Source organism: Nannobrachium achirus, assembly GCF_963921795.1.
Source record: "Nannobrachium achirus genome assembly, chromosome: 9".
In the NCBI taxonomy this organism is placed as follows: domain Eukaryota; kingdom Metazoa; phylum Chordata; class Actinopteri; order Myctophiformes; family Myctophidae; genus Nannobrachium; species Nannobrachium achirus.
The window spans coordinates 43,876,823-43,889,827 of NC_137818.1; the positions used below are offsets into that span (position 1 = coordinate 43,876,823).

Here is a 13,005-nt window from a genome sequence, read left to right on the forward strand (position 1 = left end):
ATAAACATCTCTGATCTAGGTCACAGCTGCCAGTGGCAGGTACATCTGTAACCATGGTAACTAACAACTGTATCCAGGATTACAGAAAAAGAGCAGAGTGGTTTTATCATTTTCGTCAGGCCCAAGGGACCTCCATTTATCCTCTTCAAGCCGCTCTCCCTCCTCTCAGGGTTGTTCTCATAACACTGGCCTAATACTGTGAAAACCATCAATCCTCCTCTGTACAGGAACATGTCTTCCTGGACTCCATTTCAATCTTAAATCTCGATATTTATACATATTTGGCTGATTGCAGTCAACATATTTCATAGTTTAACAATTAACTCATGCATATATGAATATTTAACCAAACCACTGCCAGCAATTTTTCGTAGTCACAGGGGGGGGGGGGGGGGGGGGACTAGATTCTCCAATTAAATGTTCTCTTTGTGTCTAAATGAGGTTCAATTCTATGGCAGATGACACCAGCAATGCAAATCAGAAGCGGGTGCTTGTGTGGGCCATGCAATCCATAGTTATGGCCGATTGAAAAATGCACTGTTTTGTCAAAAATGTGTCAATGGCAGATAATGAGTTAAGTGGTTAACCATGTCCAGAGTTCTATGATCGGATCCTATGCCTTATATAAAGACGACACACCCCATCACGTGTGGATATTGATTACAACCTTGCAATAAGAATATTGATGGCGACTTCGATTCTCTGATTAAATAATCTCTTTGTGAAAGTCTAAATGAGGCTCAATTCTATGGCAGATGACACCAGCAATGCAAATCAGAAGCGGGTGCTTGTGCAAAGCTTACCATCGTTCTCTCCGCTGGCTGCAGCCGTGGTCTCGGTGGAGTCACAGCTCTCCTGCTCTGTGCCCTCAGCGGGGGTGGCTGGTGCTGAGGCCGGGCCCGCTGCACTGGTGGAGGAGGTGGTGTTGGCGGAGGAGGAGGTGGCTGTAGGAGTTGTGGCGGCACCGGCCCCGTCTGTCGGCGTCTCGGACTCTGTCGGGCTCTTGGTCCACTGCAGGGCGTTCTTCTGCAACAGGACATGAGACAGGGGCGATGTAGAAGCAGACAACAGAAGGTACAAACACTTTCTGGGTGTTTAAATTGGCTGCTTTTCTTTGAGTGCTGGAGTGGAGACAGCATTTGGTGTTAAAAATATTCTTTGGTGTTAAAAGAATACTTTGCTCGAGCTTAAAAACGTTCACCACAGCCTGACGCTCGCTCCGGGAAGTGTATGTACATGTACATAGCTGCAGCCCATCCGTGAGGGAAATTGAGTAGGAAACTGAGTTGGTCGGAATATGTTCTTAACATTCAAATCTGCAGCCAGATTCACTTGAAACTCTTATTAGTCTACACTAGGATGTTTTTGTTTTAAAACATTTAACTTTAGCACCTATCCAGACTAATCAGGCCTTTTTACCCCTAAAAGGGACATTTGAAAACACTGCTGAACTCGTTTTGTTTTGAAAACCCCAGCGCTGCACCTCTAACACAGACGAGCGTGAGTGGAGACCTTTCGAAAATGATGACGCGGACACCCACATTCCCCAGTGGTTAATTCAACATGGATAACAAATTACGAGCATTAGTGACCTTGTTGTCTACGCTAGCAGCTGTTGTTCACTCGTAATTTGGCATTTTTGGGGGTGTTTTGTCAAATTTATAAATACATATTTTGATGTTCATCTAATGTCGGGTTGTGTATTCAAATAGAGATCCACATGCTGTTCACGAGACATGACTACTGCAGTACACCGGGGGTCAATATTTATCAGTTATTCAATAATTAATTATTATATTCAATAAACTCTCCTGTAAGTGAAGACAGTGTGTCAGGATTTTTCCTATATACTATTCAACATTAAGGTAGGGCAAGTGATTTTCTTTGGTTAAAATAAGTGTTTAATAGATCTATATTGTGATAGTACTTGCTATAGTGTTTGTTCAGTACCAAGAGTCTCTCTTGCTCTTCATTAAACAGAAAATGCATTTTAAGGTCAGGAATGGGATACCAATTGTATTCAATCAAGATAGAGAACTCAGTCAGGATCAGTGTTGGGTGTAACAGCGTTATAACTAACAGCGTTACTTAACAGTGTTAGGTTTGGGGGAAACAGAGTAACTTAACGAGTTACTTTTGCAATTTAGTAGGATCGTTACCAGTTACATTTTCCAAAAATAACAGCGTTAATTAGTTACTTTTAATACCTATAATTCCCTGTTCTTTCTGTTGCCACAAAGGAAAAATAATCCATCTGACACATTTGCGCTGTTTCCTGAATGAATGAGCTCTTCTCTGTCAGAGGAGCCTAGCTGAGGAGGCATGCATGCATGCATGGCCCATATTTTTACACGGAAAAGGGTGACCAACCAGAAATGTGTTGCAGTCTGTGGTGGTGGTAGTCATTCTACAGTTTACGACATTTATGAAATTTGGTGTAACACGGTCATCTATTGGAGAACTTATTTGTCTTGTTTACATTAATTTACAGTCACGCACGACATGGCAGGGCTTAAAAGAAGCCCTTAAAGGCTGTGGAAGGATTCACACTATTTTTGGATTTACTGGTGAAAGGATAGATCAACATCATTACATTATCCACGTTCAAACTGCATGCAGCCACACACAGCTGACAGCTCCACAACACTCTGGTAGGCTGCACTCTATTTTATGTTTACCAAACTTCCTCGCAGGTGGGTCTTAATGGTCGGTAACAGAAATAGTTAGTAACCTAACGAGTTACTTTTCTCAGTGGGTAACATAGTAACGTAACAGATTCGTTTTTAAAGGCAGTAACGATGTAACCTAACATGTTACTATAAAAAGTGACGAGGGGGGGTCTCAGCCGCTCGTCTTTTCCCGTATTTACCGAAATAAATGATTTTCATCCGAAAATCGGCGATCGTCTAACCTTCCCTAGTCACCACTCGTGCATCGATAGCTCATGGCTGGTCTGACATGAAGCAGAAGTGATGTCATGGCCCTTTCCTTCTCCAAGGCACCTTCCACCCATTCGTTTACTGTCTGTACACGAGTGCTTCTACTGCAGCCGTGCTGGGGGCTATGCTAGCGAAACTTTTCAGTTCTACTCTTGAGTCACACGTGGATTATTTGAGGGGACATTTACGTGAACGGATCGCGCACGCGAAACGCACAGGGACATGATGCGTCAGCCGAATCTCCCACTCTAAGCCAATGCAGATTGAGAATTTCACTGGGAACTGGGGTGAGTAAAACAACCCGGATCGCGGAATGGTAATGGGGGATGAAGACCACGTGATATAGCGCTGGATGTCTGGTAAAATGAATGTGGTTCAGATCATAATATAATAATAGAAATTTCACGGCTAATCTACCAACAACCATTCTATTTCGGGCTATCGTCATCCAAATATTTTATTCCTATATTAAAATGGCATCTCTTCATTGTTATGTTAATGTATAATTATCGTCATCCAAATATTTTATTCCTATATAAGTCACCTTGTAGGGTGATTCAGAAGTCCTCCCCTAGCCTTTTCTACTCCATATTGGATCAACAATGATGTTGCAATTATTCAGCAATCAGCAGTCAGCAAAGCATGCACGCACACACAAAGTTTTCAATAAAGCTGTACACCACAAAGACAAATAACTAGCAACCTAAATTAAGTATCACTTCAAAGTGTTTCCTGTTTCTACAAAAGCACATATTTGTTGGGCACTAAAAATAGCAGATCTACAAGCTTGGATTTGAAGCATTGTGAGCTTGTACACGGTATAAATCAATTATACCTTGAGAGTGAAGAGGCTCATGCGTCCAGGCAGCTTGAAGAAGATGCTGTTCTTAACTCTGTCCCCCCGAACCTGAGAGTGGAGCATGGTGACCAGACAGGCCAGTGGAGCTGTGCCACTGGAAGACAAACACATTCACACACAGTCTAATTAAAGCTTAGTGTATTGGACACAAGATCATAGCTAGGCCTGTCACGATTATGACATTTTACATGACAATTAATTGTCATTCAAATAATTGCGATTACCGATTTAATTGTATTTTTGTCATTGACAATTACATTTCTGTTTGGTTGTAGGCTTTGAAGTTGCACATGGCAGATACGACGCAGAACCTAAATATACAAATAAATGACTGACATATTTGATACTTGTTCAAATAAACGTTGAGTGGAAATAGCTCATCTACAAGCTCGCGATGAGACGCGTTGTGAGCTTGTAGATCTGCTATTTCCACTACTTTTTGAAAGTGTTTGAAACTGTCTGAACATTTCTCAAAATGGAAACGATTATGACGATTTTGCAAAAATAATTGTGATTATCTAGAACAATTGCGATTAGACGATTATGTAATGATTGTGACAGGCCTAATCATAGCACATTTGAGGCAAAAGATCATGTCAAAAGGTATCAAATATTAATGAACTGAACATGTGAGGTAATATGTCATGAAGAGAAACGGGTATAGAAAGAGAGTATTTCTGTTCTCTTATTGTATGTGACTTAAAATAAAATATTATGACTTTCAACTTACCTCCTGTTTCGACAAGAAGCACCAGTCAATCAGTTCAGGTCCAAACACATGCAGAGATTGGAAGGAGAAAGTAAATGAAATCAGTGAGGCAAGCTTCCTTTGTGCTGTCGGGTAGGAACATTTACATCTAAAATCTTCACATTATGAGAAAGAGGACACCGGCAGCCAATAATAAAATGGACACTTGTACTATCTTCTCTGCCATTTTGCCATTTACGTTTTGGGAACATTCTATTGCTATTCCATATTCATTTCCACCATATCCAGTAACACAATCAAGTTATAATGCACTTAATCACACATATGCAATATTTTAATAATTTCCATACAGAGACTATGGCTTGTAGTTGTGTGGTGTTAAGCACCGAAAATAACCGACCTACAAGCTCACAACACGTGTGATACATTGTGAGCTTATAGATTATCGATTATTTCAGGGTGCAAAACATTGGAGCAGAGCTACGTACAAAACAGGCTAAAGATAATTTACTAGGGTGTGTATATCGTATCGAACCTCATTTCCTTGAGCCCCTTTGTCTGGATGACATGTAGGATTTGTTTGGGAGTCATTGGAGCATCGGAAAAGTTCTCCAAAACCTGTGAAGGATATAAAATTGTTTTAACAGAACACAGCACTGATCTACACTTTCAACACAAGATTCAAACACCCGTAGCGTAAGACACAACAGTTCATCTGGAGTGGACCATTGTTGATCAAGACTGGCTCAAAGGTTAAGTGTTTGTCTACCTAAACAAATGGCGGGAGTAAAGTCAAAACACTGCCAGAAGAATAGCATATGACACTAATCCTTATAGTCTCATTGAACTGCCCCTTTAATAGTATTTACTGAGTCTCTCAAAATAATTCAAGGGAAAAGTACTAATTTGTATGCATCAGTAATTTGTCCTAAGGGGGTTATTATTAAGTATGCATGTTAGCTAGGTTTGAACATGAACACATCTATACTTGCTCATCTTAAAACCAGACAGGCATTCATTTACATCTACTATAGATATAATAGATATCTTGAAGAAGCTAGAAGCAATCCATGGATTGGCACAGTGCCACCTCCAGTCACAGGTTAGAACTGTTGGAAAGCTTTTACCTGGAAAACCTGTCTCAAGACTACCACATAGTCACGTTCTGTATGTCAAATTACATTATCTTGGCTCTTATCAACTTATACAGGCCTTAAATTTCAATTGTCTGACATGCTATTCAACTTTTTATGCATCACTTTAAAGTATTCAGAGTGGCCAACTGGTGGTGGATGATCACGGTAAATGAAGTGGTATTGCTCCTTCCATCTTGTCGTAGCATGCAAAGTATGCTACAGGACTGAGTGGATATGGGCAAACGTGTGTATGGATGGAGAGAAAGACCTTGAACAATGCAGCTACTCAGAACAAAATCCCAGATGGAGAGTGACCTTCCTAACGCAGGTGAATGTCACACTATCACTGCGCTGTCCAAATGTAGGGTGGGTGGGTGTGTGTGTGTGTGTGTGTGTGTGTGTGCGTGCGTGCGTGCGTGCGTGCGTGCGTGCGTGCGTGCGTGCGTGCGTGTGTGCGTTCGTGAGAGAGAGGGAGGGAATCCAAACCAAAGCATGCAATTTAACTGTAATGTACTACCAGCATTTCAGCTTCTAAAACATTCTAGGGTAAACCTCTCCCTCCCGTTAAATGTTAATTTTGACTCCTTGCGGAACAGACAGTAATTACACAGAAAGTACAGTACTTAATTCAGATGAAATGTATATGTCTAGACACACGTCACACAGATTATGTTTCTGATATTGATGGTGGTCTCTTTTCATCTGCTGTGGCCCGCTGTCATGGGCAAACGTGGAAGGAAACGACACCATGATTGGGGAGGGACTGTGAAACGGTGTCGTTTCAGCCCGGCTGAATGGGATACACGTGCAGGAAATGGGCCAGGAAGAACAGGGACACAAAAAGACATGGCACTGGGCCACAGCTCTCTTTGTACTATGTTCTCATTTAAGGCCTATGTTTAAAACATATTGTGAGAAATCTAAAGGATACCAAAGATCTGTCCAATCTGTGGAGCTGGGAAATGCACGCTGCCAAGTTTATGTGAATATTGAATACATTTCCATGGAGCATAGACAGTAGAATCTGCACTGCTAATCTAAGTCACTATGAGAGTGTAAAAAGGAACCAAATTAAACTCAGAAATAATCCTAGACATTTAACATAACTGAGTGTACAATTGAAAGGAATGGACCCATACAATTGTACACTCTTAAGTTATAAGATTTTAATGTGTAGTGTTGCCTAGATACAAGCCCCATCTCCATACTAATAACCAGCCTATTCATATGCTTTGATCCTAGAACTATGACCAGAGGGGAAATCTAACAATCCAGCCCAATGTATGTACTTTTCTTTTTTTCCTTTTCCCAACGGGTCAAGTATGAATGTTGGCCTATTTTTGGGACAAGAAACAGAGGTAAATTTCTAGGAGGTAAAAAAATATATATACTGATTCACAAATCTGCAGCAGCACAGATGAAAACGAAAGCTACATACCATTTCAAATAGATCAGACAGAAGCTACGGTAAAACATTTAGCCCAGAGTCAACTAGCAAGATCCTACCAATGTTTATGCTCATCCCAAATGTTTTTACAAGCTTTAAAGTGATCAGCGTGCACTCACTGCAACATTTGGCCTACAATACACCACAGTACTTCCAAGGCAATATTAGGTGTGTTCAATTCTGCACACCTTGTATAGACAGCAGTACAAAAGACTGCACATTTTGTCTGCTTTCCACGTGTCAACAATTGTTTTGCACATCATTTGCTATAATTATTCCATTGTGAAGCCTTCTCTATTTTTGCTAAAGAATCAAAAGAACAATTCCTGGCCGTCACAAAAGTGTAAGAATAGAATCGTTTATTTTAGTCATCTCTGATGCAAGACACAAGATTTTCATGATGCCATACCACATCCAAAAGAAAAATGGGCATTTGGTCCTTATTGAATTCTGCTGATTAAACAATTATGCACTAACATTTTAGTCTAACCCCAAAGTGACCACAATGAGGTTTCTCAGTAGTGCTGCGTGTTTAGAATTGTGTTGGACTCTTATAAAGTCCCACATTCTCACCACAAGACCTTGCAGTGACACATGGGCCTGGTTTATAAATACATAGGGCTGTGCATTCCCAGCTAAGTTGAAAGCAGTGCAGCAGCAGGGCTTTGTGGCGTTGCAATGCATGGATGCTGTCTGGCACTGATGTGCAGGGGGGTAAAATGGGGGGTTTGGCGTATGAAGCCAGCCACACCCTTAACTGTAACCCTGTGCTTTTTATTTTATTCCCACTCCCATATTTAGCAAATGAAGGTGTGAGCATCCTCACTGCTTCTCGCGAGCTAAATACGTTTAAATACATCACAGACAGAGAGTGAATGGGGAGTGAAGTCAAATTCACAGCAAGGGATGGTAGTGGTACTAATACTAATATATACGTAGCTACCATGGGAAAAGACAAAACTTATCTTTGAACTGGTAAAAGTAAACAAGACTAGAAGAGAGTTAAGTCAAGACAATCATGTTAATAAACAGAGGCTATTGGTGCATTTCTCTTACTTAACTAGGCTATTTAGAAAACCAAAATGAGCAGGTTAGCCTCAATTTCAAAGCATCCTGAATTACTTGTGTGACAATGTTAAAACTGAGAATTTAAACACAATCTAAACCCATGGTTTGCCTAGCCTTTCAGCTTTCCCTCCGTATCAAGCCATAACTGAAATGCTAGTTAAAAAAATGTTTTTACTAAAGTCATGACTGTGCACAAGTTCTATCATATTGAGTATTATGGAAACATGGCTTTCTTTTCCCCTAGTTGTGGTACTTATTAACCTTACAACCCTTCAGTGAGATTAGCAATCAAAATGTTGTCCTGACTGTTAACTGGATATCGTTACATTGTTATTTATGCTTTGTAAGCCCAGTCTTAAAACAGGGTATTGGGTTCGTATATCGTACTTACTACGTTTGGCTCATTCATAGCAACCCAATGTTATTTTCTGACCAGTTAAGCTAGCAATAGCCTACCTAGCCTTGCTAGATGTTATACAATAATGTGTGCATTATGTTGCATTACAACTGGTTTTGTTTATTGGTTTTGCCCAAGGAGCTCACTTTGGTTCTAAATACATTTTTGAACGCGAGGGGCTTTTGTTTAGTTCATGTGTACCGATGCTAGTTAACGTTAGCTTAGCTTTCTAGCAAACAAAGGGGTCAAAACAGAGATCTGTGAGCTTTGATGTTAGCCGTTAGCAGCTAGCATGTCAACACTACATGTAGCGGTTAGCAGCTACACTGATATTCTAATATAACAATACTATACTGAAAATGTGAAATGATTTGGCTTATTAGCCCAGTTTGATTCATCACAGAGTGCTCATATAATGCTAACGGTGTTACGTTTTATTTGATCTGGCTGTCGCTTTTGCCAGAAAGAGCAGATGTACAAGCTCACAACGCGTTACACAGCAACGCGTCTTCAGCTTGTAGATCTGATCTTTCTGGCAAAAGCGACAGCAGACCAAATAACCGATGAAGCCAAAAAACGACACATTTTCAACCAAACAAAGTGTTGACGTGAGGTTCATCGATATTCCTGTCTTAACAAAATTATGTTTGTTTTTTATTTGTGTCGCTCGGCAGGCGTAGAAAAGGGCGTCGCGCGAGGAAGGAAGTCTTTACATGCAACCCAATACAGAAGGACATTTCTTTCTTTTTTTTAAATCACGAACAAAGTTATTGTTTTTTATATAAAATTTATGTTGTAATTATTATTTGTATATTTACCATGCGAGCTGCCTCGGCCCACGTGCGCTCCTTCTTTCTCTTTTGTTTGTCCTTCATTTCCTCCGGTGTTGTGTGTTGTGTTGTGTTGTCTGTGTTTTTCTGTCACACTGCGTCCCCGTTCCTTTCCTTTCCTTTCCTCCCTACAAGGCTGCTGCTCTGCTCTGCTCCTGCTCGGCCGTTAGCGTGTTTAGCAAAGACTGGCTAACTCTACTAGCTGAATACAGCAGGTCCGCTCTTCTGATCGTCTTGATTCGTCGGTCCTCGCTGTTTGTTGATCGCTGTAATCAGCTCGGTTAGGCTTCAATTCATGGTATGCTGTTTGCATTTGAGTGAATAAGACTACGGCGATCGCAGGAGCATGAAGCTAGCTAGCTAACCTACCTAGCCTATAAACACACACGGGGCGCAGTGACAAGCCTCTGTGATGTGATAGTAGCCTACGCTGGAAGAAGTGGCAAAGTTAGCTGCAAATATGAAGGGGCGTTTCCGCTTGTGGACTTCCAAAATAAAATCCCACTTTCAGATAGATCAGTGGTTCTCAGACAGCCCATTCCCACTGGGCAGATAACAGTTAAAAAAATCTCTTTCTCCATTCAAGTGGATGGTAAGATACAGATATTTTTTTATCTGGAGAAAGAGATTTTTTTAATCTGTTATCTGGCCTAGTGCTAGTGGGAATGGGCCTCATTCCCACTTTTTTCTTTTCCCTCATTTGAAAAGATATGCCAGGGCAGGGACGCGTCCCCATAGAGAAGATTTAGTGATTCCCAACCATTTCAATTTCAAGGACCCCCAGTTTGACAGACCCTAATGAATGGAGCCAAATGGACGGGTACATACTTTCTGATTTTCCCAGAATGGATCCATTCGGTCCCCAACTATCATTTAGCTGGGGACCCCCTGGAACTCCCTAAAGCCTAAAGGACCACACTAATGTTACGTTTTAGAGAAGGGGTGCTGGGCTCGCATTGGCTGTAGGCTAGAGAATCAGCTTTATTCAGAATCAAAGGTTTCCATTATTGATTGAAGAATGTATTAGAATTTTGCATAGGAAAAGGTAAAGACAGTACAGCTCACTGGTAGGCCTACAAGGTCAACTGAAAGGATACGCTCAGGAATGGCTTATTTACATTGAGATCCCTTTTTAAACTCATATAACATTGAATGACATATAGAACACAGTAGCATTGGCCTATGTTCTATGCATTGTCTGCCGATATATATTTTAGCTATAATTTTTATCCCACACATTTTCACCCAGTGCCAATTGCCTATGTAATCCTGGGCTCTGCTTTCCCTCTGCCGCGCCTGGGGAGACAACGGACAAACCTCATGCTTCCTTCAATGCATGGGTAGTCCAAGTTGTTTCTTTTCACCTGACAGGGGAGATTTCCCTGGGATGGACGTAGTACGTGGAAGGAACACGTTATTCCAACCAGTTCCTTTCCCCTCCATCAGGCGCCCCAGGTGGCCAGGGGGAGGCATTATTGCCGTTTCATTATAGAAGACAGAACACTCAAATTATGTATAATATTCCACTTTTTCCCCTCGTCTAATTTTGAGTTTATTCTGAAGGCAAATGGTGTAACGTCCGGTTGTGCTGTGGTCCGCTGTGGTTGACTTGACGCTGCTGGCTGTGAGCACTGCTGCAGGAAAACCCTCTTTGGAATGCGAGGCGGAGGGAACACAACAACGAGGTCAAGGGTCACACACACTGCAGGAATGCAACAGAGAAAAAAACAACTTGCACCACCCCCACCACACACACACACACACACACACACACACACACACACACACACACACCCCTCTCAGTTGCCTCGACGCCACGCAGAGAAATGCAGGGAAGAATTGCTAATAAGTGAATACTGTCCACCAGGATTTCTTTCTATTGCTAAACAGACTGAGCTGGTTGACTGCATGCACTGTTTAATTCAGATAATTTATTTAATTCTGAGAGTGTATGGAACCAAATGGACCCCTAGCTGGCAATGTAAGGGAAGGGTCCTTTTGGTTCCATATTTGTACGCTCTAGTTAAATTAACATTGACTTTTACTGTGTAGTTGATCCATAATCCATTCCTCATATCTCATTACTTTTTCAAAAATTAAATTAATGTCATATTTGATCAGAAATGCACTGCACAGATTATTCATAAAAGGACAAATATTATGTTGATATAATAAGTAAAATAATAATAACAATGTTTGTGATTATTATGTATGTATTTACAATAACAGTTACATAGCTCTATAAGTGTGGTCTCCCCTTCTGTCCACTGTGTCCAGCTCTTAGTAAACAGAAAACACATTTTCATATCGGGATACATATTTCATCCAGTCAGGAGTGAGAACTAGTATGATACAGGACAAACAATTGAAATTGGATCTGATGTAAAAAAGGGGGGAAAAAAAGAAGAAAACAGACAAAATTGGAATTCTAACTATAAAATTTGAAGCTGAAAAACGGGTTCTCTAACTTAAAAAAAAGTTCAGTCAAGTTCAAGTTCATATTTACCAACAAAACAACAGCCATTATTAATGTTATTCAGGTTCTTTCAATTTCTTTGGTATCTTCTATCTTGCTATAAAGACATATTTTTTCCCCCCAATCATAGATTTAGATGTAATGTAAGTTGTTAGATTGCTTGTATGAAATTGACATAAAGTGGGGGTCCACCAGTAGCCCTCTGCCCCTCTCTCTCCTCTCCTCTCCTATCCTGCCTTCTGTTCAAAAGTTTGTCAAAAAGTGCTGTGCGTGACGTCACACTCCCACAATGCATGCGCTCTACAACTCCAACGCCGCGCCGAAGAGTCCAGGCCCAGAATATAATAAAAAATTAAAAAAATTAGGAAAAATGTTGAGGTGAATATCAAAGGGAAAATAATCAGCAGAAACAACGTAGACCGCTTCGAGGTAAGTTTTTAGCCGCGTTTTGGGAACGTATGACACCAACAATACTGCTTAAACTTGATCCAAAAAAATGACCCGTGCCGACTTGTGTAAACTCGGTGACATAAACTTGCTGAATCGTTTTTTATCTTTTGTGCATTTGTAACCAGCGCCAATCTGGATACTTTTTAGACATCATATGATAACTGGATTCATCGTCGTCGGATATTGAACAGGAAAAAGTGCATTTTGAGTCGTTCACTCTTGAATGTAGCTTTACCTCGTGAATGCACAGGCTAGTAGCTTACATCACTTTAGCCGGTGATAATCAGGTGGAATAGACCAGACCACGTTCAGAGTGCTCACACACACACTCTACAAGTGTCCAAATAATATTAGCCTACCTTCTTCTATGGGGTTTATTTTAGCACTTCATTAAAATAGAAGAACGCGATGAAATAACACCATCAGCCGGTAATTAGCTTGTTATTACAGATTTGCATTTAAAACATAAAAAACGTTCTGTCTCATCTGAACCCACTTGGATATATTCGGAATGAATACATTGGCCATCGTTGTGGGTTTGCATGTTTAGGTTGCTTACAGCACGTTTAAATAACGAGAAAAACAACAAAACCCGAGAGCATCGATGCTTCATATTTTGAGCTAAGATGCTGCAACCCACAAGATGGCAGTGATAGCATTTCGTCATTAAGCCATAGAGCATGGAATGATGCAG

The 13,005-nt window shown here is 40.8% G+C and overlaps 1 protein-coding gene across 3 annotated transcripts in view; it reads right to left on the bottom strand.

The window, feature by feature from the left end:
* Window positions 1-9,774, bottom strand: part of asxl1 (ASXL transcriptional regulator 1) — a 28,616-nt gene extending 18,842 nt beyond the window's left edge. For all 3 annotated transcript variants that reach the window (XR_013962308.1, XM_080733048.1, XM_080733047.1), the window contains exons 1-4: window positions 9,374-9,774; window positions 5,042-5,125; window positions 3,775-3,894; window positions 804-1,026 (exon numbers count right to left, since the gene is read on the bottom strand). Coding sequence is in view for 2 of the 3 variants with exons in the window: in XM_080733048.1 (XP_080589174.1) it covers window positions 804-1,026; window positions 3,775-3,894; window positions 5,042-5,125; window positions 9,374-9,430 (484 nt within the window). In the remaining variant the exon portion in view is untranslated. The remainder of the gene's footprint in view (window positions 1-803; window positions 1,027-3,774; window positions 3,895-5,041; window positions 5,126-9,373) is intronic.
* Window positions 9,775-13,005: the final 3,231 nt, after the last annotated feature.